This window comes from Rhineura floridana, chromosome 5 (assembly GCF_030035675.1).
Source record: "Rhineura floridana isolate rRhiFlo1 chromosome 5, rRhiFlo1.hap2, whole genome shotgun sequence".
NCBI lineage: Eukaryota > Metazoa > Chordata > Lepidosauria > Squamata > Rhineuridae > Rhineura > Rhineura floridana.
In genome coordinates, this window is record NC_084484.1 from 134,483,306 (window position 1) to 134,510,157 (window position 26,852).

Here is a 26,852-nt window from a genome sequence, read left to right on the forward strand (position 1 = left end):
CAGATATGTGGTTTTCCTGTACACTTGCTTCCCTGAGGCTAGAGAGGGACTCTCCATTTGTTTCAGAGCACTGAACATGATAGAGAAAAGGCATAATGATCTCTGGCAGGCAGGTTTTACAGGATTTCTCAGAGCTTCAAATTATGTTTATCTAAAAGTGACAAGTGGGGGGGGGGAGGAAATGATAATGCACATGACAGGCAAATAATGCCCATTTCATGCCCATGTCTATTTCTGTCTTTACCCTAAATAACATTTATTTGTTTTTTTCAAAATGTATAACCGACTCTTCACTGATACAGATATCAGCGCAGAGTAGAACAAAACCACGTAATAACCAAATCCAAACACGAACACCAGCAAAACACTACAAGCAAATCCATGAAAATAAAAATGACTATTCAGAGGCACTTTAACTACAGCAGGGTAAACTATGCAGTCACCCTCCTAAAACCCTTGAAATGTCCAAGTAAACAAGCTTTCACTTGGGGACAAAACGGTAACAATGATGGCACTTGCCATACTTGTAAAAGAAGAGAATGTCACAGCCATAGCGCCACCATGGAAGAGGGCCTATCCTGCATGGAATAGACTTCTCTTAAAAGAGGAACATAGAGCAGTCTGTTCTGAAGACCTTAAGGCACAGGCAGGCTGGTATAAGCAGAGGTGCTCCTTCACATATTTGGGTCCCAAGTCATTTAGGTTTTTAAGGGCAAGCACCAGCATCTTGAATTGGACTCTGAAGTGACTAGGCAGCCAATATAATTCCTTCAGTGTAATGTGATTCCATCTGGCTGAGTGGGATTCTGCAATAATTGAAGCGTCTGAGCTATCTTCAGGGGCAGCCCCATGTACAAAAGCTTAGGGCATGCCCTTACATATCTTATTTTGGAAACAGTAATAAATAAAAACATTTATTTATTACTTTGATATCCTGCCCTTCCTCCAAGAACTTTACAACCACTATGTAAAAGAGACAAGTGACTTCCCCAAGGCCAGCCAGCAAGCCCCACAGCTAAGCACAGATTCATGGCAAAGTTTTCCATAAGTCACTATTTACAACTGCAGTTCAAGATATGTTCTCCACTGAGACATTTTCTATGAGTAACATTTGAAGTCGGCCATGAGGATAGCTCTGATCTCACAAACACTGATGCCAGGATGGCCTGAAAACTCCTATCACGTTTTATGTACTAACTGGAAATTATATCTGGATGCATCAGATACCCAAAATAAGTTTGCTCAATTTTGTCTTGCAGAATCCCTTGTTAATCTGCATACAAATTTATCTGAGCCACTTCAATTTACAGCCTTGGGCATCAGCTTGCATTTCTTCAATTAATAACACCACTTTGAATTATTTTTACGTCTCTCCAAAGTATGCATCTAGTTTTGTAATATTGTATTTTTAGCCTTCAAAAAACATTTTGGCCTTCAAAAATATAATATTACTGCACATAACAAAATGAGCCAAGAGTAGATTCTATAAGGGTAAAATCTGACCATATATTGTTTTTAAAAAGCCCGGTTATAAATAACAGTATCTTTTGCAGTGCAGTATGGCCTCAATTAGCCAAATGAGACTGTGGAAAAGTGGGTAAGTAGGGCCAGGATGGCTCACACAAAAAAGGAATCCATAATTTAGATAAAAGAGCTATTTGTACAGGGGTTTTCTTGACAATTGGCTATATGGGAGTTAGGTAATAAAATTGGATGATCAGTTGTTTTGGATCAGCTAAATTTAGACAATAGAAGTCTGGCTGAATTACACAAGAAGGTGCTTCATGAGACATATCGTTGAGAGGTGCTTAAAAAAATTAATTAGAGGGCACAGAAAGAACATTTTTCTGGGCTCTGAGAACATTATTTTTTCCTAAATGTAAGGCAAGAAATACAGGCCGTGATCTGGCTATTTAGAGAGAGAATGCTTTGATTTATTCGTTCTTAAACTACCGGAAGTGCTGTAGATAAAAAATATTCTGATTGAACTAATATGTGGATTGAACAGAAAGTATTGTGCAGCCTGATCCTATGCATGTTTACTTCCTGAGTCCCGCTAAATTCAATGGTGGTGTCTCCCAAATAAGCTGGTGGCAGCCTACATAAGTCAAAATAGTTCTGATTTTAGCAGCACAAGGCAAGTTTCCCTTGCACCAGGCTGGTGGTTTGACTGAGCAGAGGTGTCCTTTCACCCAGTCCTGCCAGCCTCTGCCGGCAGACAGAAGACAACATCACTCTGCTGGTACGGAGGTTCCTCTTCTGCTTGCCGAATATGTGGGCATATTTCCAGTGCTGAAACCAGGGTGAGGGGGAAGGAATACGAAGCCACCTCAAGCCAATGATGGCATTGAGTCCAGGTGCAGCAATCTGCCTACCCCCCACTTCTGACTCGACAGACATTCTTTGTACGGCTACGGCTCCAGCTCCACCACTCCATTTAGCATGTCCTCCTGATCCTGGTGGGGATGTTAGTAAAATGATATGCATTACTGAGAGAAGCATGCTTTCAATATGTATGGTAGCTATGCCAGTCTGTGAGACCAGAAGTCCACACAGACAGATAAGCTTTGGCACCACCAAAGTATGGAATTCCTAGAGCAGAAATCAGCATATCAAAGCAGCACATTTGTCAGCAATATGCTGATGACACTTCTCCTTAACATCTGCAGATGTGGCAGTGGATGTGCTAACTGTGTCTTGCCTCAGTAATGGACTGGATGAGAGCCAATAAACTGAAGCTTTATCCAGACCAAACTGAGGCACTGTTAGTGGGTGTTTTTTAAGATTGGATGGACAGGTTATGGCCTGCTCTGGATGGGGTTACATTCCCTCTGAAGGACCAAGTATGTAGCTTGGGTACTCCTGGATCCATTACTGTTGCTTGAGGCTCAAGTGGCCTTGGTTCCATCAGCTTTGACTAGTAGCCCAGCTGCACCCCTTATCTTCTGTTGATTAGGCTACTGTAATGTGCTACAGGAGGGGCTGTCTTTGAAGGTAATACAGAATTTGGCAGTTATGTTTCTGACTAGGGTAAGTAGGTCCATACCTATAACACCAATTCTGGCACACAACTGCACTGCCTACTGATTAGTTAGTGAAAAAATTGAAAAAAGGCAGATAAGAGAAAAATCAACTCATTTGAAATGTGGTGTTGGAGAAGAGCTTTGCGCATACCATGGACTGCGAAAAAGACAAATAATTGGGTGTTAGAACAAATTAAACCAGAACTATCACTACAAGCTAAAATGATGAAACTGAAGTTATCATACTTTGGACACATCATGAGAAGACACGATTCATTAGAAAAAATAATAATGCTGGGAAAAATAGAAGGGAGTAGAAAAAGAGGAAGGCCAAAAAAGAGATGGATTGATTCCATAAAGGAAGTCACAGACCTGAACTTACAAGATCTGAACAGAGCGGTTTATGACAGATGCTCTTGGACGTCACTGATTCATAGGGTTGCCGTAAGGTTGTAGTCGACTTGGAGGCACATAACAATTACAACAACTGATTAGTTTCCAGGCCCAATTCAAAGTGAAAGCCTTATGTGGCTCAGGACCTCAATATTTCTTACTTGGTAATTTGGTTAACATTTTTAGTTTGAGAATAATATTCCTTAATACTTTTACTCAATACTCAATTAAGTCTAATTGATGTAAATGGAGAAGATAAATATTTAACATGTCTTATTTGTCCCTTGTGTCTTCAACAAGTTGTATAGGCAAGTCCGGGAGTGAAACTTTAAGCACAAAAAAAGCAGCTGATAAGGTCAGGGGACAGGCCAAGGGGCAAGTAGTTCAAGATAAACCAAAGCACTTCTAAAAACCTTTAGTATAGAATAAAATCATTTTTGAAATTGAAAAGCTCATCGTGGTATCACAGTGGTTTTAGCTCTATTGTTGTTGTTACGTGCCTTCAAGTCGATTACAACTTATGGCGACCCTATGAATCAATGACCTCCAAGAGCATCTGTCATGAACCACCCTGTTCAGATCCTGTTCAGGTCTGTAGCTTCCTTTAGGGAATCCATCTCTTGTTTGGCCTTCCTCTTTTTCTACTCCTATTTTTCCCAGCATTATCATTTAGCTCTATACTATCCATCAAAACTCTTATGAAGATTGCCTAGTACCATCCTGAACTACATACCTTAAAATATCAGAGATCACCTGGTGGAAAAATGGACTATTGTATTGCAAACCTTGTAACTCAATGCAAGTGTGAGAAATTCCATGAAACTTTGAAGCTAGAAAGGTTCCCTTACTCACACAACCAATCCAGCTTCTACGGAGATATGAGTAACAATACTGAAACTCCGCTATTACTATAAATGAAATCCTGATTCTAGTTCACCTGATGTAGGGTTTCTCATAATTTATTCTGGTATGTATCAGAGAAGATTTAAGATGTTTCTATTATGAGAATGTGTAAAAACAAAAATAAAATATTGTCTCATTAACAATTTTCTTCACGATTAATAATGTGTGTCACATGGTCCAGTTGGCTTGGTTTTATTTAGTCAGATACTAGCCACATCAGCTGGTGCCCATTTAGCCCATTGAAAAATGGACTGCCTTCGACCAGCCATCCCCCCCCAGTGGCCTCTGCGCCTCCTCCCTGGATGCCCCTGACCCCCCATAGAGCCTGAACACCCCCCAACACCCACGCCCTACTCGGTTAAAGTGCCGGCTTCGGCCAGGGCTCCACATCAGCCCGCCTGCCCTCCCCGGTCCTCCTCACCCTCCCCAAAGTACACCTTGGGCCGCTCTTAACAACTCTGGCGAGGGACCCAGTCTCTTGCTCCACAGGCAGCTGAGACACTCCCACACGCCTAGTCAACTCCTGCTGCTTCCTTTTCTCTGTTCCCCCCCAAAAAACTTACATGCGTGTGCCTCAGCCCCCACCCCAGGCAAAGCTTGCAGCTAACTCTGAGGCCCTCAAAAGCAAGCAAAAGAGTTTCCCCTCCCGTAAGGTGTGTAGCAAATCTGCCGAAAGGTTTTTTTCTTTTTTCAGAAACAGCCCAACCTTACCAGTCTTCTCTCTCCCGTCTGTTGCTTGCACTCCATCCCCTCACACACACCCCAAGTCAACCTCTTTCTTGCGTGGGGGAGGGTGGCCATTTCTTTTTTTCTAGTCTTCTGTGCCCTCTTGCCCTCCTCCATGCCTGCCGGCTGCTCCCCAGTTTGCAGCATTCCTGTTTTATGCTGTGCAGAGGGAAAGTCCCTGCCCATGAGGGAGTACAAAGTTGTGGTTTTAGGGAGTGGGGGGGGTAAGTCAGCCTTGACCATGCAGTTTGTCACTGGGACATTCATTGAAAAGTACGACCCCACCATCGAAGACTTCTACCGGAAGGAGATTGAAGTAGACTGTTCACCATCAGTACTTGAAATCTTGGATACCGCAGAAATGGAACAGTTTGCTTCTATGCGAGATCTCTACATTAAAAATGGCCAAGGGTTCATCCTAGTTTACAGCTTGGTAAACCAACAGTGGATGCCTGCAAAACCACTTGAGAACCCCTGCAAGGTGTATGACAAGCTCCTTGTTCTTGCAGTCTCTTGTAGGTGCCAGCGAAACTTGGAAGGCGTATCAAGGCCCTGGCAGCCCGCTGTACACATGCCTGCCTTTTCTGTTCTCTCATTCCTGTATTGTGAGGTTTTGGGTAGGGGCTTGCATTTTGTGCAGAATTTATATAGTTTTCTTTAAGCAGTAAACGCTTACATACTTGAAGGCATATAATTGATCTCTCCTCTGAACATGAAGTTCCCACAAGTGTATTCCTGCCCCCTAAATGTTTAATGTTTAAAGTATTTGTACGTTTTATTTTGTACATCGCCTACAGTGTCTGGATAACCAGCCAGATGGGCAACTAATAAATTTAATAAATAAATTAGCTGATTCCGACTTAGGGCGACCCTATGAATAGGGTTTTCATGGCAAAAGGTATTCAGAGGGGGTTTACCATTGTCTTCCTCTGAGGCTGAGAGACAGTGACTGGCCAACAGTCACCCAGTGAGTTTCATGGCTATGTGGGGATTCGAACCCTGGTCTCCCAGGTCGTTTGTAATAAAAGCCCTCTCCCATCTTTTCTAATTTTTATTACATCTATATTCTACCTTTCCTTCAAGGAGCTCAGGGTGGTGTCCATGTTTCTCCTCACAACAACCCAGTGAGGTAGCTTAGGCCGAGAGACAGTCACAGGCTCAAGGTCACCCACTGGGCTTCATGCCTGAGTGGGAAATTTTGTTGTGGTAACCAATGACATAGCAAGGGAAGCAATAAATGATGTTTTATTCAACTAAGTCCTACTCAGAGTGGACCCACTGAAATTAATGAGCCTAAGTTAGTCATGTCTATTAACTTCAGTGGGTCTACTCTGAACAGGACAAATACTGAATAGCATCCAGTGCCACATTTCAGTTGCCTGGAGATGGAACTTCCTGGTTTCTTTTAAAGCTAATTTCCCCCACCCCTCTAGTGAACGTGACAGCTCCTTATATAAAACAGTGAAGAAACCAAGGATTTTAGCATACCTATTACTGATCAGCAACATGCCCCCTTACCAAACAAAAAGTGGCAGCAATAACATGACTTCATTCTCTTTCTAACTCAGGTCTTGCTTTATGTGGAAACTGATTTTTAAAATACTTTTTAAACATTTAAAAACTGCTCTGAGAATAATCAACACCAGTATAGTCCATCGTGCCCATATTGCAGGTTGGGAGCAGAAGGCTGTGGCAGGGAGAGAGGCTTACAACAGGTCTGCAGTGTAGCACACTGCTAATATTGCAGGGTAGAAATCAGGATGATTTGGATTTACAACCAAAAATCCTTGCTACAAATCACTCCTCAGGGTGCGGTACAAGTCAACCTATTTAAATTGTCCTCTGATTCTCCTCAGTCCAAATCCAGTGCTCTGTTGCATGTAGAAGCCTTGTGCTCCATTGCCCTGTTGCAGATAAGTTGTACCTGTTCATGTTTAAAACCTTTTTTAAAATATCATGCAAAATCAGAAAAAATGTGCATTATTAGAAAACAATCTGCATAGCATGCAAATTAGGCTTCTCAGATTTGGGCAACTGGAATTGGCAAGCCTACCATTTAAAAATAAAACAACTGAGAGTTATGTTTTAAAATTAGAAATTAACAACTTCTACATCCTTTGTGTTTCAAGCAGAAATACAGGGGCCAAAGTTTTATTTTTTTGCCAAAGAACCATCCCCTTCACATGTTGTCAGGTCTAAACCAGAGTCTTCAAAAGTTCTGTAATAAAGACACCATATCTAAGAGACTCTCAAGCACAGCCTAAAAATTCCATGTACAACCCAACAAGGAGTTATCATCAACTCTTCATTAAAAATTTGTTAAGGCAGTCAGGCTTGGGGGTCAGATGACACTGCTTTCCAGAAAGCAATTTCAGCTTCGTGGACCACCACTTGGCCATCCCTGTTTAAATAGTGTACTAAGACAATGCGATCGACAGGGCTTACTCCCAGGTAAGTGATCACAGGATTGCAGCCCAAGTAATATTTATTTTTAATGTAGGGCCCTATTAAAGAGCACAAATTAAGAATCATAAGGTTACATTTTCTTCATGTACATTTTGATAAAATAAATAAAAGTTTGAATTATACTTGATAATAAAAGATGTGATGCTCTTAATTATATGAGCTAGTTTTGCCAGTTACTAAAAATATTTAGGTTTTCACTGTTTGGGGTGGGGGAAGAGAGAGTATTGTCTTGCAAGATCCTATATGAATTTCCTGCTCATCCAGTGACCTTGGTAGTCACTATTTCTCTGCTAAATATAGTTAAGAGTATCACAGATGTTACATCTGCACCAGTCCTATAATAGCCATGTACAGAACATCTAAGCAGAGTATATTTGACTGTATACCCATTTGTGTGTATACTAGGGATGTTCAGGGATTCAGATGAATTTTGAACTGACGAGGGTGCTTCGGAGTGCTTGCCTGAGGTAAAGTGGGATCTCTATGAGGTGTTCCAAACTGATGAATCACAGCAGCTGCAGGTCCCCCTCCCACTCTCATGCTCCCCCACACAAGAAGCCCCTTATGCAAACAGTTATGGAGGATTTGAGGTTGGCATGAGGGCAGGGAGCCAAAAGTAGAAACACAGGCATATTAGTAAGTATGAAATTATTTTTCATTAGTCCCTACAAACCTGTTTATTAGATACAACCAATTCCTCACTATCATATCAATTTATCACTTACCATCACCTCACCAGATTCGCAGAACCTGTCTACCCATCCTTAATTTCGCCTCCTAAAATTTGCAAAAATATATTCAAAAGTCAGTAATTTGTCTGCGTTTTCACTAAAATCTCATTTTAAAATTAGAAATTCCTAACACACTATTGATTCAAATTATCCTTTAACATTTATTTCTATACGGAAATAATGTACACAATATAAAATTATGTTAAAAAAATTGAAATTCAGTCGACAGTAGCCATGGTTGCTTTTAATCATACCAGTGAAAGATTTGTTTATTAGAAGTCACTTGTAAATGTGGCCTCTTAAACACAGCTTACTTTTGAAATATATATGGAGGATTTTGGGTTTTTTTTTGGCATGTTACACAAAATGTAATGCAATAAATAGTATTTAATAAATAAATAATTATTTAAAATGTGAAGACACAACATACAGACAGGGCCGGCATCATGCATGACTGGGCCCTTGGGCACTAGCTTGCCCTGGGCGTGCAGCTCCTGCCTGTTTCACCTACCTCTCGTCTTCTGTTGCTGCGCGCACTTCTCTAAGGGGCTGATTTCCCTGCTGCCATCTTGGTTGATGGCACCCATGCGCTGTACGCTACACACACGCGTGCACATGCCTGCCATTAACCAAGATCAGCCTCTTGAAAAAGCATCCACTGCCATCTTGGTTGCCAGAAGACAGGAGAGAGAGGTAGGTTGAGCGTTCTGAAAGCTTCCTCCCTGTCTGCCACAGATTGCAGAAGGGGAGAGCTACTCCCCCACCCTAACAAGCAGAGTGCTACTCCCCCATCCTTCAGGGTCCCATGTGGGCCACAGGGCCTTCGGCCAGGGCTCAACCAGGCCACCCTTTGGCGCCTGCCCTGCATATAGATTATATGTAGAAAAATGTACCAACACAGAAGGTGATATCCACTAAGATATATTCAGAGGACTTATTGAACCCAACAGACTTAAGTTATTTTGTTGTTGTTGTTATATGCCTTCAAGTAGATTATGACTTATGGCGACCCTATGAATCAGTGACTTCCAATAGCATCTGTTATAAACCACCCTGTTCAGATGTTATAAGTTCAGGTCTGTGGCTTCCTTTATGGAATCAATCCATCTCATCTGGTCTTCCTCTTTTTCTATTCCCTTGTTTTTCCCAGCATTATTGTCTTTCCTAGTGAATCATGTCTTCTTCTTATGTATCCAAAGTATAACAACCTCAGTTTCATCATTTTACCTTCTAATGATAGTTCTATTGATTTCAATGAGTCTACTCCGAGAATGACTTAGTTGGATATCATCACATGATAATATTTATGTTGCTAAATTATCCTAACTGCAATAAGAATATTCATCAATTTCACCAGTGCACACCACAATAATACTGACACAGTCTAAGTCAAATAGTCAAATTTAACTATTTTCAACACTGAACAAACATATAAGAATGGCACGCATCCAGTGATATTTTCAAACATTTTTCAAGACTTTTTGGTCTTTCCTTCTTTGAGGCATTCTGTTTTCTCAGCTAAAGTGAAGTCCACAAGGCTTCTATTGCCAGCCCATTAATTACAAGGAACACAACAAGATAATCCATCTACAATTTCAATTTTTACTTGAAAGAAATTAAAGAAAAAAAGGGGATTTTCCCCTTAGAAGGATGCATTTTGGTTTAAAGGAAACTATATTATAGCCCTGGTTGCTTTCATAGTAGATTCTTACTAACTACGGTCATTTCTTGCAAGCAACAAATTCTAGCAAACACAAACCAACTACACCTAACTCAGTTAGAGGGCACTGGGTTAAGTTATCCTAAGAGTTGGGCTGAAGTTTTGTCAGTTTGCCCAATCCCATGTATTTATCAGATGCTACTGATGCCCAGCAGTGGTGAGGGACTGGATGTGGTCCCTGAAACCTAAAGCTAGTTCAGATATATTGAAGTACTATTTGTTGGCAGATTTATCAACCCAGGGACAGGTGTACAGTTTTAGTATTGCACATGCTAAAACAATTACATTTATTTATTTAAAAATCAATCTCACATCTTTCCATACCAGATGCCCAAGGTAGGCAACTACAATGAAACAAGATTGTAGCACACACAATTAAAAAAAACATATTAAGTATACAAAGAGGCAATAAAAGTAGCTGCCAGCTTAAAAACCAAGAACAGTAGACAGGGCAGCCGGGTAAAACAACAAAAACCTCAGGAGGTCAAAGTCAGGACTTCACACATTGGTGGAATGCCAGTCAGAGAGCAGCTTGATGGGCCTTCCTACACAGGAAGTTCTGGAGCCTGGGCACAGTTACTGAAAAGGCCCTCTCCCATGTTCCTACTAGATGCACTTTAAATGTTGGTATAACACAGAGAAGATTTTTGTTGTCATTACTTTTTTAATTAGATTAGCTAAATATGCATTCAGTTATGGGTGAACATTACAGGCTATATTGACATTCCACAATCTATTGTGCTTCTAGAATGTAAGGTATCTTAGAAGGTTTTTTTTTTTCTTTTTTGGCAAATGTGGGGTCACAGGCCGCAAGATAGATTAAATTGGAAAAAGCCAAAAGGTATGGAGATTGCTCAGGTGAGCAGGTACAGCAAGTGAAGCACATACAGTACATAATCTATTGGGTCTAGACTAGCGGTTTCCAAACTTTTTTCCCCACAGACCACTTCAAAATTGATGAGGGTCTTGGCAGACCATTTAATGATTTTTCTGCCTGTTGTAGCAATTGTACTATGTGATCCTAGATATCTTTAGTAATATTTGTATTGCTTATTTTATTTCTTATATTGTTTATTATTTTATTACAATTGGAATCCTATAGAATTCAAATTCTAAGTTCAAATTCACAGACATGCCATGGACCACCTGAATTAAACTCACAGAGCAGTGGTGGTCCATGGACCACAGTTTGGGAACTATGAATTTGAACTTAGACAGATGTGACAAGACTCCACCTCTGGAGATCCTGCCACACATACAGACATGTGTTAGAACTTCCTACATAATCAGAAAATCTAAAAAATTGTTTATAGCTACATAGAACACAGAGAGCGAGGACATTCTTGTGACTTTTACCTGAGATTTGAACATGCTTCAGACATTCAGGTGTAGTTTCTCAGTGTGATGAGGCAGAGCCATGGAGCCACCATCCTGACAGCATTGTGGCTACACCAGTTTACCTCAACACTGTCAGAGCAGGAAAGGCTGTGGCAACATCAGGGCTGTGTGGACTCACCTACAGGAACGCCCAATTGGCTCTTCCGGTGTGTCCATGTAGCCCCAAACTTCCTGCTGTGCAGGTAAGCTGTAGTGAAGCCAGCATCGAGAGGGTGGCTCTGTACTCTACCCCACGACACTGGCCACTACTGTTGTAAGCCATATGAGAAACAATAATGTGCTTTCTTACATTAGAAGCTTCAGAATACAATACTTCACAATGAATTAAAGTGCAATTTTGAAAATTCAGTTTTAATCTTACTCTGTACAATCAAAAAGCCCCTTGCAATTTGATTTACCACAGAAGGTCAGGAAAGCTGCTGGAAGTTTTAGCGGAGAATTTTCAGTTATATTTCTTCTCAACAGAAAAGTATTATGTGGTAAGATATGCAAGGGTAGGGAAGGCAAAGAGAGTTAACTGGCTGCACAAAAACATGGTGGGTGAATTATAGAATATTTTCAGGTCATTCCCAGATTGCCTGTTGCCCTCCTTCCTGCTCCCAATTGTTTCCAGATTGTTATTTTCTAAATTAGCAGTTTCTACCCACCTTGGAAACAGGCCCAATCTTTATACTCAAGTCAGGACCTTATTCAGTATAGCATTATCTATATTTTTCTTTCTATCATGGTTTACAGGTGTCTCCTGAACAACGTGGCCACTTTATTTTTCTTACTTAGAAATAAAACAGAAACCAGAATAATGCTGTGTAATCGTTTATTAGCTCTGGCTTCCAGTTAAAAATCAGGTCATTTCACCTTTAGAGAATAATTTCACTTGAGGTTTCTTCCACCTGAATAAACATTTACCTTAGATGATCTCACTAGTCAATTCAAATTTGTACTTGATAAGATAGTAAATTGACCTGTGAATTTTATTTACTGTAAAATTTTCTATCCAGACTAATCTCCAAATAAACTCAAGGTGGCTAACAAACAGAATAAAATCAACATAATCCCAAAAAAACCCTTTAGAATGTACATCTTAACATGCCGAGGGGGTTTGAGAGTGTTGAAGAAGCTGAGAGCAATGCCGTCAGGAGTCTAGACCAAGAGACTAGACTCCTAGTAGGGGCACCCAAGGTGGAATGGTCAAAGCTGAGACACCAGACTAAGAGGCATCCAATCTCAGAGGAAGGCAATGGTAACCCATCTCTGTATACCTCTTACCACGAAAACCCTATGAACAGAGTATCCAAAATGCAACACAAGATAGTGCTGCAAGATGAGACCCCCAGGTCAGAAGGCACTCACCGAGCTACTGGTGAGAACAAAGGACAAGTACAAGTAGCGCTATGACTAATGATGCAGCTGGGTCAAAGCTGAAAGGAAGCCCAGAGGCTGATGCACACAGATGCAATAGGAGAGTCTGGAGTTGTATGACACATACAATAGGAACATGGAATGTGAAAAGCATGAACCAATAAAAGTTAGAAAGTGTCAAGCAGGAAGTGCAACGTATCAACTTGGTGTGAGTAAACTAAAATGGATTGGAATGGATGGACATTTTCAATCAAGCAACTACAAAATATTTTATGCAGGAAATGAGAAATTAAGAAGAAATGGGGATGCTTTAATAGTGATAAGTGATGTAGCAAGTGCAATTAGGAGCTATAATTCAAGGTCTGAGCAAGTGATATCAATGAGAAATGGGAAAGCTATTAACATAACTATCATCCAAGTCTACGCTCCAACGGCAAACACAGAAGAGGAGGAATTGGAGAGATTTTATGCAGAAGTACTGGAAAAAACTGATCACACACCAAAACAAGATGTGCTGATTGATAATCATGGGGGACTGGAATGCAAAAGTAGGGAACACAGAAGAACTAGGAATTGTGGAAAAATAGGGCTCAGGGGATAGAAATGAAGTAGGAGAAAGACATATTGAATTTTGTGAAGCCAGTAATTTGCTTCTTGTGAACACATTATTTGAGAAACCAAAAAGACATCTGTATACGTGGACATCACCAAATGGTCAATATAGGTATCAAATTGAGTATATAATTGATAGCAGATGATGGAGAATTTCCACACTTTCTGCAAAAACAAGACCAGGAGCAGACTGCAGTACAGATCATGAACTGGTCGTATTGAAAATCAGAGTAAAGCTGAAGAACAAAGCAATCATAATGCCAAATACAATTTAAATAACATCCCAGAATAATATGAAGATCAAATAAGGAACAAATTTGAGGCTTTAAACTTAGTTGACAGAGAACCAGAAGAACTTTGGAGTGAAGTCAGAGATATTATCAGGGAAGAATGCAAATAGACAATATCTCTAGTTAAAAAGAGAGAAAGAACTCAATGGACGACTGAAGAAACTCTTAAAGTGGTTAAAGAGAGAAGAAAAGCAAAAACAAAAGGAGATAGAAACACAGTCAGAATCCTAAATGCAACAATACAGCGACTAATATGCAGGGACAAAGAGAACTATAACAATAGTTCAAGGTTCTAGTTTTGGTGTACAAAGCCCTATGCAGCTCGGGACCAGGATACCTGAAAGACTGTCTTACCCCTTATATACCCAGTCGATCACTGCGCTCTGCAGGTGAGGGCCTCCTGCAGATACCATCTTATCAGGGGGTTCGTTCTGCACAATATAGGAAATGGACCTTTAGTGTGACAGCACCTACCCTGTGGAATTCCCTCCCCTTGAATATTAGGCAGGCGCCCGCCCATCTCTGCTATCTTTTCGGTGCCTTTTCAAGACTTTCCTCTTTCAACAAGCCTTTTAAGTTGGGACCTATCTCAGTCTGCGTCTGTGCTGGAATTGCTTTTAATATGTTTTTTTTAAAAAACAGTATGTTTTTAACCCTTTTTTAAAGATGTTCTTAAAGCTTTTTTAACTTAAAAGGCTTGTTGAAAGAGGAATTATTTGTCTTTTTCGCAGTCCATGGTATGCGCAAAGGTCTCCTCCAACACCACATTTACGTAACTTTAAAGTTGACAATGAGGACATTGAACTTTTCAAGGATTATCAATACTTTGGCACAGTCGTTAACCAAAATGGAGACAATCGTCAAGAAATCAGAAGAAGGCTAGGACTGGGGAGGGCAGCTATGAGAGAACTAGAAAAGGTCCTCAAATGCAAAGATGTATCACTGAACACTCAAGTCAGGATCACTCTGGTATTCCCGATCTCTATATATGGATGTGAAAGTTGGACAGTGAAAAAAGTGAGTAAGAGAAAAATCAACTCATTTGAAATGTGGTGTTGGAGGAGCGCTTTGTGCATACCATGGACTGCGAAAAAGACAAATAATTGGGTGTTAGAACAAATTAAACCAGAACTGTCACTAGAAGCTAAACTGATGAAACTGAGGTTATCATACTTTGGACACATAATGAGAAGGCATGATTCACTAGAAAAGACAATAATGCTGGGGAAAACAGAAGAGAGTAGAAAAAGAGGAAGACCAAGAGATGGATTGATTCCATAACTTGAACTTACAAGATTTGAACTTATAAGATCTGAACAGGGTGGTTCATAACAAATGCTATTGGAGGTCACTGATGCATAGGGTCACCATAAGTTGTAATCGACTTGAAGGCACATAACAACAAAATCCCTAAAACAAAGGAGAAAATTCAAACCAGTTTAACAACTTCTAGCAACACAAAAGTAGTATGGAAAGACCCAGCAAGTGTACACAATTAACCCAAAACCTTTTTAAAAGGCTAGGCCTTCACCAACCGCCTTAAGAAGTATAGTCATGAGACCTGAAGACCTCACTTGAGAAGACACTTTTTATGGTGGGTGCCACAACAGAAAAAGTGCTATCCCTTGCTGACAGCAAGATCTTCCCAAGATATATTTAAAACAGGGTCCCAGATAACTAATTGGTTCCTCATACTTAATAACTCACCAATCTTAGAGTCACTTTATATAGTATATCAAGAAAACATGTGTTTTCCTATATTGGTTTATCTTGCAGGTTGTCAGAGCCCATCAAAAATTTCCAGGAGTGTGCATGTGTTTCATACATGCATTTCAAAAAATAGGTTTTGTAACATAAACATATTTTTAGCATGTACAATAGGGGTCACACTAAAACATAGTATCTGAAATGACCCTTATCTTTCTATAGGAGGGGCACCCAAGATAGAGACCTTCCGATATTGTTGGACTGCAACTCTTATTATCCCTGACCATGGCCATGCAAGTTAAAGCTGATGAGAGTTTCAATCCACAACATCTGGAGGGCATCATGGCTACCCCTGCTCTACACATCGCTGATTCATCCATTAAACAAACAAATATCAAAATGACTTACCATTTTGATTAGAGTCAGTGAGATGTTGCAGAGAAGAACTTTCTGAAGGACAGTGCCCAATGATGGATAACTACCACCACAACAAATGGGATAAACCATTTTTAGTAGTAAATGTTTATATCAGTCTGATTTATTAAATGAAGGCTAAGGTCATAGCATAACAGAAGCCGTATTTGGCAGGAATAGTAAAACATCAGAGCACTCATTCACAGATTTTGAATCTCAAAAACAGAGAGGGGGAGAGGGAGGGAGGAGGGGTATAATAATTGCATCAATTTTTGTACTACAATTGATTTTTTATAAGGTAATTGAAGTATAATCAAACTTCTGGATATATAATGTGGTACATGGAATATATTGTAGTATTATAAACATTCAAGGCTACATCCATTTATGCTGGAGTAAAAGCCACTGAATTCAATGCAAACTACTTTGGCTATTGACACTTGTTAGATTCCAGAGAACATCTCTGTCTCTGTCTCTGTCTCACACACACACATTCCAAGTGATCTTGAAATCATTGGGCTGGACCTAGAGATCTTATTCCGTGCTCATGGAAAGCAGCAAGGAGGAGATTTGTTTGAGAGATTTCTCGCATGCCCCTGAATATCTGCTCGAAAGAGTTAAGAATCTTCCAAAACACCGTAGGAGGTGGTGGAAGGGGGAGTTGTCAAAAACTGTCTCTCCTCTTCCTTCACCAGCCCTTCTGCAATCAGAAGTCCTTTCATTCTGGATCCAAGACACCACAATTATCCAGAAGACAAATATGAAAGATCTTCTGTGTTATACACTAGTAGGTGTATTTCACAATTTTGATGCCACACATGCATGCATAAATGTTATAAAAATAATTTGGCAGGGTTTCTGAATACAATTTTCTCAAGCTTTTTCAACAATGAACTCGCAATCATTTTGAAAAACAATATGAACATTTCTGATTCTAACTGCACATTTAAAATTTCATAGCATGGCAACACAGAAGAGCAGTACAAACATTAAACAAGAAGAAAATCAATGCACCAGTATGTGTAAAAAGAATCTTGGAATTGTATTCAGTCATAACCTGAACATGAGCCACCAGTATGATCTGGCTTCAAAAAATACTAATACGATTTTTTTAGGCTGCATTAATTGAACCATAGTTTTCAATCTAACAGTTTCACTTTATTCTGCACTAGCAGTTTCTGAACGCCCTCTCCCCCTGAATAGAGCTCAGACAGCACCGTGGTATACTCCACGGTTGCGAACTCTGAGGCGGGAGGTGAGATGGCTAGAGCGCTGGTGGCGGAAATCTCACTCTGACACTGATTGGACATGGGTTAGAGCAGCTGCGGCAGCCTACCATGTAGCGATGAGGGCAGCAAAAAAGGATTTTTATGCTGCCTCTATTGCATCCTCAGAGTGCTGTCCCAGGAGGATGTTCCAAGTGGTCCATAGCCTGGTCGGTCCAGTTGCCCCGGAACCGATGGAACATGCTAAGGCCTCCTGTGATGAGTTTGCAAAGCACTTTACGGAGAAAATCGATCAGATTAAGAGTGCTTTTCTGTGCGCTGTGGACACAGTGAGCGAGCCAGAGGCAGCCAGTAGTGGTCTGGTGGTGTGGGATCGGTTCCAGCTTCTTCCTTCTGATGAAGTGGACAAGGTGCTTTCAACCTTAAAGCCAACCACCTGCTTACTCGACCCTTGCCCATCGTGGCTCATTATGAGCTACAAGGACAGACTGGGCAAGGGGATCAAGATGGTGGTAAATACATCCCAGGAAGAGGGAGTAGTGCCATCAGCTCTCAAGGAGGCAGTAATAAAACCAATTCTAAAGAAGCCCTCCTTGGATCCCCAAGATCTGAACAACTTTTACCCAGTCTCAAATCTGCCATTCCTGGGCAAGGCGGTTGAGCGGGTGGTGACGAAGCAGTTGCAAGTGGATTTGGAGGAAGCAGATTATCTGGATCCATTTCAATCAGGCTTCAGGACTGGACATGGGACTGAAACGGCCTTGGTCACCTTGGTGGATGATATGAGGAGGGCATTGGATAGGGGCAAATGCACCTTCCTTGTCCTCCTGGATGTCTCAGCGGCTTTTGATACCATTGACCACGGTATTCTTCTGGACCGCCTGAAGAGGTTAGGCATAGGGGGCACTGTTCTGTTCCTTCCTGTCTGATAGGTACCAGAGAGTGGCACTGGGGGATGAGGTTTCAGATCATTGGCCTCTCACTTGTGGGGTGCCACAGGGCTCCATCCTCTCCCCGATGCTGTTCAACATCTATATAAAGCCACTGGGGGCTATCATCAGAAGATTTGGGCTGCAGTGTCACCAGTGTGCTGATGACACGCAGCTCTATCTCTCATTCAAACCTTCACCAGGGTTGGCTGTAGAAACCCTGTCCAAGTGCCTGGAGTCGGTGAGTGGCTGGATGGGAAGGAATAAGCTGAAGCTGAACCCTGACAAAACCGAGGTACTGTTTGTGGGAGACAAGGGAAGGTTGGGGGATGTTGACCTGGTGCTCAATGGGGTACAATTGCCCCTGAAAGACCAGGTCCACAGCCTGGGGGTCATTCTTGACTCCCAGCTGTCCATGGAGGCTCAGGTCTCGGCTGTGAGCCGGGCAGCGCTGTATCAACTCCATCTGATATGGAGGCTGCACCCCTACCTTCCCAACCATCTGCTCCCATCTGTGGTACATGCCCTGGTCTCCTGTCGCCTAGACTATTGTAATGCGCTCTACGTGGAGTTACCCATGAAAATGGTCCGGAAGCTGCAACTGGTACAGAATGTGGCGGCTCACTTGATTAAAGGCAGCCGCCGGCGAGATCACATCACTCCAGTGCTGAAGGAGTTGCACTGGTTACCGGTTGTTTTCCGGGCCCAATTCAAGGTGTTGGTTCTGACCTTTAAAACCCTATACGGTTTCGGCCCAGTCTATCTGAAGGAGCGCCTCTAACATCATCAGGGATGCCACTCAACAAGATCAGCCTCAAAAGGCCTTCTCTCTATCCCACCAGTTAAAACAGCTAGACTGGTGAGAGATAGGGAGAGGGCTTTTTCAATTGTGGCCCCCACTTTGTGGAATTCCCTCCCAAATGATCTCTGCTATGCCCCCTCTATGATGAGCGTCCGCTGGGCCTTGAAGACCTGGCTCTTCAGACAGGCTTTTGGGGTGGGTTAGGTTTTATTATTATTGTTGAGATTTTTAATGTTTTAATGTAATTGTATATTTTTATTTTGTACGTCGCCCAGAGTGGCTGGTCAGCCAGCCAGATGGGTGACTAATAAATTTAATAAATAAATAAATAAATAAAATAATTTCACCTGGAGTATAGTTTTTCATACTGCCCTTTTAGAAGGATGTAGACAAACAGAAATGGGTTCAGAAGAAGACAACAAAAAAGGCCAAGGGTCTGGAAAACAAGCTTTATGAGGAAAAGGCTGATGGAATTGGGTTTGCTTGGCCCAGGTTGAGAGAGGATATGATAGGGCTCTTCAAGTGCTCTCATACAGAAGGGGGCAATGACCTGTTCTCTTTAGCTCAGAAAAACAGGACTAGATCTAACAGACCTAGTTATAGAAGGATAGATAGCAGCTGAACATAAGGAGAGTAAGAACGTAACAGTAAGACCTGGTTCACAATGGTACTACTTGTCAGAAGGGACCTATCCCTCTCTGGAGATCTTCAAGGAGAGGCTTAACTCCGGATTTCCTGCATCACATACGCCTGGTGGATTGATGTTTACAATACCCATACAGATAGGCTTTACATTCTCCCGAATGAAGCGTAAAGTGTTCGAGGATTGAGATATTCACAGAGAGACCAAAATGCTTATTTACAAAGCCATTGTACTACCGACTTTACTGTATGCCTGTGAAACACGGACCATTTATAAACGCCACTCCCAACTTCTTGAAAGATTCCACCGACGCTGCCTCCGGAATATTCTGCAAATTACTTGGGAAGACAGATAGACTACCAGTGTTGAAACAATGATCCTTCAACATCAACTTTGCTGGACCGGCCATGTTATTTGAATGCCTAATCACCGTCTTCCAAAGCAGCTACTTTACTCCCAAACTTAAGGATGGAAAACAGAACATCAGTGGACAGCAAAAGAGGTTTAAAGATGTTTTTAAAGCGAATCTAAAAAAATGTAACATGGTCATCGACAACTGGGAAGTCTTGGCCCATGAACGTCCCAAATGGAGGTCAGCTATTATCAAAGGTGCTGTGGACGTTGAAGAAGCATGAATACAGGGTGGACGGGACAAACAAGCTAAACAGAAGGCACGTCAAACAAACCCTCATCGCAACCATCTTCCATCTGGAAACCTATGTCCTCACTGTGAGAGGCTGTGTGGATCCAGAATTGGCCTCCCCAGACACTTACGGACCCACTGTTAAAGACCTTACGTTGAAAGACAATCTTACTGGGCCACGAGTGATCGCCAATGAATGACTATTAAAAGTGACAAGATAGTGGTGTAGTGGTTAAGGTGTTGGACTACGACCTGGGAGACCAGGGTTTGAATCCCCACACAGCCATGAAGCTCACTGGGTGACCTTGGGTCAGTCACTGCCTCTAAGCCTCATGAAAACCCTACTGATAGGGTCGCCATAAGTCAGAATCAACTTGAAGGCAGTACATTTACATTTTTTAAATGCTGATGGTGACCAACCTCTTATTTCAAAACTGTACTAATTTTCTATTTCTGTCCCATATGCATTAGTTATATATATAAAGGATATTAACAACATACATACTTTTAAATGCACAAAGCAATTTGAAGCCTTATCTATCTACACAACCATCCTGCTATTCTTGTTTGAATTTAACAGAACCAACGGCAGCGGAGGAATGGTTATCCAAATTCCATCAGGCTTGCTTCTCACATAACTATTTTAGGATAAAATCTGATAATGCATAGCCATGTAACTAGTCATATGAAAATCATATGATTTTCTAAGAGTTCACGCTCTAGCCACAACACTTATTTTTATTACTATCCCCAGTTCCATCTTCACTGTCAAATATTGCAGAATCTACACCTAAAAAGGTAAGCAGGTGACCAGGTGAACCAGTTCTGTTACTGGATTCATTACTGCTGAAAAATAATATAACAATTAACACAATACTTTTGATGAAAGAGCTAAAATGCATTTATGATTCCAAACAACCCTAATACAGCAATTTAAACATTGACTCTAGGTGAATGTAGGTCATGAATTAAAAGCTACTTAATTTGAACACAAATGCACTAATTTTTGGTGATGTTATGATTTTAGGTTGTTTTAATTGTTTTTAATGATACATTTAAAACTGTTGTAACTGTTTTACTAAGACCTCTGAGTGAAGGACAGGTGGTGGTGGTAGTAGTAGTAGTGGTAGTAGTAGTAGTAGTAGTTCCCATGCAAAAATCACATTAAAAGCATCTTTTGATGGGAAATCAAGTCTTTGGCATACTAAACATTACATTGATTCCTTTTTTAAAATGCTACACTAATACATTCTCTAGAAGAGACTACTTGGTAACCCAGAAGATGCTAATAGATGAATATGCCATATGAAAGAGAAAAACAACATGTAATCGCTTGTATGCTTATGGATAACATGCCCACATAAAATTCTGGAGGTTTGCGGTCTGCATTTAATAATTAATTGGAGACCATTTGTAATATCCATGAAAGTGAAAAGCAGTTCACGCAAAGGATCTTTCCCTTCCCCTCCTCCCCTTTTAGCCCTCCCTCCCCAAACCTCTTCATAGACTTAGGGAAGAATGTACTGAACACTGCATGCTGTGTATATTGTTCTTAAGTGGTGGCAAGGGAAATCACCACAAACTGGGTAGAGGAAACACAAAATTGTGCAAAGATCTGAAGAGCAGCCTATATGCAAGGGGACTCTAAGGGAAAGGTTTGCGTGCATCCCACACCCAGTTAACCCTTTGTGCATTCAGGCAAATGCCTGAACCACAATGAATCTAATAATTACATCAGAGTGGGAAATCAGCCAGACTCTCTGCTGTCCTGGACTGGTAGGTGTTCTATTCGTAGATATGCACATACAATGCTTCTGCTGCAAACACAGGTCTATGGATTGGGATCTTCAAAGTCATTGAAAGAATTGGTAATATTTGAATGTAGGTGTCAAACCCATTAGATAGCAAGTCAGTTAGCATTCTTTAAATACCAAAGTACGTCATTCCTTTATCTCCTTTGTTATTGTAATAATTTATTCATTCTCCCTTTCCCATCAATGACCACAGCTTTCATAAAAACACTGTACAATAAATTTGGTTTTCTACTGTATCAAAATATGGAGTATAAGGGACAATTGGAACTGAGATGTCTGTAAGGGAGTCCTCTGTAGCAGTCATCTTCTACCATAAGGAGAATCCATTGTTTTCTATAAGCAGCACTTTGAGACAGGAGACAACTCTTTGAAATAAAGAATGCCCCTTAAGATAATGGCCATATATAAAAAGATGAACAGTGGGATCCACCCCACTCTGAGAGTTTTCAACATATTTATTATTTGATTTATATCCTGCCCTTCCTCCCAGCAGTAGCCCATAGTGTTTAGTCATCCAGGAAAACACAGGTTAAGAAGAAAGGACAGTTAACATAACAGTATTTTGCATCTATTTATGCAGATGTATAACCCACCTTACCCATAAAAGTTTGTGTTACACAAATGCTCTAGTGAAGAAGCTCCAAACTCATTGGTAGTTTACAATACGCTATGATGTTACACTTTATTAGTGGTCCCTTCTTATTAAAAATGACAGTAGTAATGATAGTTCACTGTGAGACACTAGATGAGTACGTACAATATATTTTACAAAATATTTTGAAAGATAAAATATGCCACTGATTAATCCAGAGTACCCTTTTATTTTAAGCACATTGTGCAATTCTTCCCCAATTAATATGTTTGTTGCTCTTCTCTTTTTCCCCCTAGTAGCACTATATTAATAGGCCTATGCAAGAGCTTCTATACAAGCGTTTTAAAAATTAAAACATCAAGGTATCTTAATAATAATAGCAGTAAATACTAAATAGATCCGATTCTAGAAGGATTAACGAAATAAAAAAAGTAGCAGGTGCAAAGGAAACAGAAGTACTTTTGTAAATGTACAAATTAACGTGTGGAACTCATTGCTCAGGGGCATCACGATGAAAAAAACATAACTGAGATCCAAGGAAGGAATGAGACAAATTCCTGGGAGACACAAATAGCTATCATCCATCAGGCATGCTCTTTCTCAAGGTATCCCCAAACATCCGATTGCTAGAAGCTGGAAGTGAACAAGAGGGCATGAGTCATTTCCTAACTGCCCTAGTTTCTTTCTCTGGAGCATTTAGTACTTGCTGCTGTTCTGGACAGGATACTGGACTGGGTAAACCACTAGTGACACCCAGCATAGAAGTTCCTTCATTAGGTACTTGCATAAATAAGAATTAAATATGTAATTATCCTTGAAAGTATTTAAATGGAATATACGTACTAAAGGAAAACAACAGCTACCAGTTCACACATTTTACTTATGCTCTGAAGGCCATATCATGTCAAATAGAATTTTAAATGAAAGCAGTATTGTGTTATTTTCAATTCCTATCAGTTGCACTAAAGAAGTAACATTTTGTAAGACAAACTGCAGTTCACAACACATTCAACTTTCTTTGTCACTTTTGTATCAAGAAATGTGTGCATATCTAGATTCAATATTCTTGTGGACATGAAAACATCCTTAAACATAAAGAAGGCAACACGATATATGTAACAAAACCCCAATTAACACACCTAATGTAACAATTTTAAGATATGGTTCTTTGTTTGAGCAATACCATTATGTCAAGGAATAAGAACAAAATAATAGATCCTCAAATTACACATTTGTGCAGTTTGCATGTCACATTAAACCACAGTTTAAAGCAAAGACTTCTGGTGCATGCTGCTCTAAAGTTTCCACAGCACTCTCCTCCTGGTCTTGATGCTGCCACACCAGACCAAAAAAACAACCAGAGTCTGGTTTGTCATGTTTTCCAAACCTCTGTTTCTGTTTTTTTCTCTTTTTAGACAAACTATGAGCAGTAACCAAGGTTCATTTCTGGCTTAGTGCTTGTGATTTGTTTGATGGGGAAAACCCATAAGCCCAGGCTTGCATGACATGACAAGCCAGATTCTGGTTTGTTTCATCCATGGCATGGTCGCAGCAAAAGGAGGGGAGGACTATTGTGTTAACTTTTGAGCAGTGTGTACCAGCACACCAGCGTTGATCACATTGAATCATAGTTTGATTTAACTTATGCGTTAATGTGAAGTATGAACCAGGCTATTGCCATGCATATTATTGCAACTTGCAAAAAAACCCTTCAAGTTTCATCTGGTTCTTAGATATTAACCAAAGATCTGCTCTCAATGGCATGACATTTTCTCTCCCTCAGTGAACACTTGTACAGGAGATTGATAATTATCAATTATTCAATCAAGATGCAACCCTGCACTTTCGATGTGTTTAAGCCCATTAACGTCAATGAGATTTTCCATGTATATTTAAGGACATTAAGATGGGAATCTTAATGTCTCCCCACATTTTGTCTCTTGATAAGTTGATACTAGGAAGTTGTATCTGTTTAACTGGCTTACCATTTACCATTTACCATTTACATTAGATTTTTTTCCCTACCATAGTGTGACTCTCTGCAAGAATCTTACTTTGGATACCAATTCAACTCCACAAATCAAAACAATAGGGATGGAAAGATCTGTCAGTTTTGGTTCTCTCATTTCTCCTTTTTTCAATCTTAAATTCAGTTCTGCAGCCATTTGCAAATTATAATTTTTGAAATCCTCATGAAAATTCTTCAGCATTTTAGTGTGACTTTCTCCTATTAAACACTTTTGTATGCAGTTCTGACTAATGTACGTGTTTTTGCAAGCAATTTCTCCTAATATAATCAATTCTGTATGCTATTTTGACTAGTATATTTATTTTGATGCACATTTCCCCCTAATATATGTATTTTGTAAACATTATTTATTTATTTTATATTCCACCCTTCTTCCAGCAGGAGCCCAGGGCAGCAAACAAAAGCACTAAAACACTTTAAAACATCGTAAAAACAGACATTAAAATACATTAAAACAAAACAACTTTAAACACACTTTTAAAAGCTTTGAAGACTTTTTTTTAAAAAAGGTTAAAAACATATTGTTTTAAAAAAAAGGTTAAAAAACATTGTTTTTTAAAAAAAGGTTTAAAACCATATTAAAAAGCAATTCCAACATAGATGCAGGCTGGGATAAGGTCTCAGCTTAAAAGGCTTGTTGAAAAAGGAAGGTCTTCAATAAGGTCTGAAAAGAACAGAAATGACGCCTGTCTAATATTTAAGGGTAGGGAGTTCCACAGGGTAGGTGCCGCCACACTAAAGGTCTGTTTCCTATGTTGTGCGGAACGGACCTCTTGATAAGATGGTATCTGCAGGAGGCCCTCACCTGCAGAGCGCAGTGATCAACTGGGTATATGAGGGATAAGATGGTTTTTCAGGTATCCTGGTCCCAACCTGTATAGGGCTTTGTACATCAAAACTAGAACCTTGAACTTGACCTTGTTTAGTTGGAGAACTGATCACAAAATTCAGATAACCAAGAATTTTAAAGGAGGAGCATGTTTCAGTTCTCATATTATTTTAAAAAGTGTGAATTTGATAAATTTGGCTTGAAATGTGAACTGAATCGGATTTCTCTCCCACCGCTACAATACTAATTTTGAGGCACATATAGACTACTTTAAAATGTGCATATATTTAAAATCTGTACATAAGAATAATTATCATTTTTTTCTTGGAACTGTGTCACCAAACTCAGTGGGATGGTTCAGGCATAATGGCAAACCACGATTTGACACTGTGAGAACAAAAGTTGTGCCTATATGCTCCTTTCTACCTCCTCACTTTGTGCACCCAGAGTTCTGTATTCTCAGTAAACTACAGTTATATATAAACTAGGCAAACTATACTTTAGCATACCACAGGGTCACTGGTTTGCAAGCCTGGTTTGTAGGGAAAGTAAGATTTACTTAAACTACTTTTTGCCCAGTTTGGGAAAAATGGAAAACAGATTTGCCAAGAACCTGTTAACTACGAGAATAAATTGTAGGGAAAGAGAGGGAGTGGAAAAGAAAAATGATACCTAAAGACACTTGTTTGCATAGTACTAAACATCTGAACCAGTTAATTGATTATTCAGCATAACAGTTAAAAAAAATCCACACACATACATTCATATACTGTGGCCCTTAGCCAACTATAGTTAATTATGACTAAGTTCTGTCATAACCAACAGACCACTTTAATCATGGTTAATGTAAAGTAGAAATAGTCCTGGGTCTATTCCATCATTTTGCTTGAGGCTATAATCCTACATTAGGTGTTCCACCAAGCTCAACAGAAGTTATTCCGAGTAAGTATGCAAAGGATTTGCCTATTAGTTGACAATGCAATCTTATGTAGGTTTGGTTTACTCAGAACTAAATCCCAAGTAAGTGAGCATAGCGTTTCAACCTTAATCCCTAGGTTAACTAGGTAATGCTGCAATCCTAACCCCACTTTCCTGAGAGTAAATCCTATTAAATCCAACAGACCTTTCTTAGGCATGATTAGAATTGTACTATAAAGCTATAGTGGATCATTCCCATTTTAACATATGAGAGCAAAAATTTAAATGGTGGGGCTGTGAGTTAAGAGCACACACACTTGTTTTTAATGCTACATTGATGCTAATAAATTTCTGTAATAAATAATTTAAAAAGAAATATAAAACGCCTTTCCTTCTAACAGAAGTGGCAGCTTTTAGTGATTATGCAATTGCCATGCATTTCCTTCAGTATTTAAAAAACAAACCAATACTGAGATGCTGGTAATATGCAAATGTATTCAAATAGAACCAGCTAATCAATTAGTCAGTTAAAAAAGCAGATCATTATTAGGACTTTAAAAAAAAAATGACTGCCTCATTCTTGGTAGTTGTGGCTCCACCATGTGCATAACATGCAGTGTTCCCCTGACTGTTAAACATGTCTTACTGGAGTGTCCATGATTCTCAAAACCATGGCAAACCCTGT

General features: G+C 40.1%; 1 protein-coding gene across 15 annotated transcripts in view; it reads right to left on the bottom strand.

The window, feature by feature from the left end:
- Positions 1 to 26,852, bottom strand: part of BBX (BBX high mobility group box domain containing) — a 215,088-nt gene that overhangs the window by 154,939 nt on the left and 33,297 nt on the right. For 6 of the 15 annotated variants that reach the window (XM_061628125.1, XM_061628127.1, XM_061628128.1 and 3 more), the window contains one exon: positions 8,237 to 8,288. The exons of 8 other annotated variants lie outside the window; for them this stretch is intronic. In XM_061628125.1, coding sequence (XP_061484109.1) covers positions 8,237 to 8,239 — 3 coding nt within the window. In that variant the 5' untranslated portion in view covers positions 8,240 to 8,288. Of the gene's footprint in view, positions 1 to 8,236; positions 8,289 to 15,736; positions 15,758 to 26,852 lie in introns of those variants that run through there. One more of the 15 variants, XM_061628130.1, reaches the window with a different exon arrangement.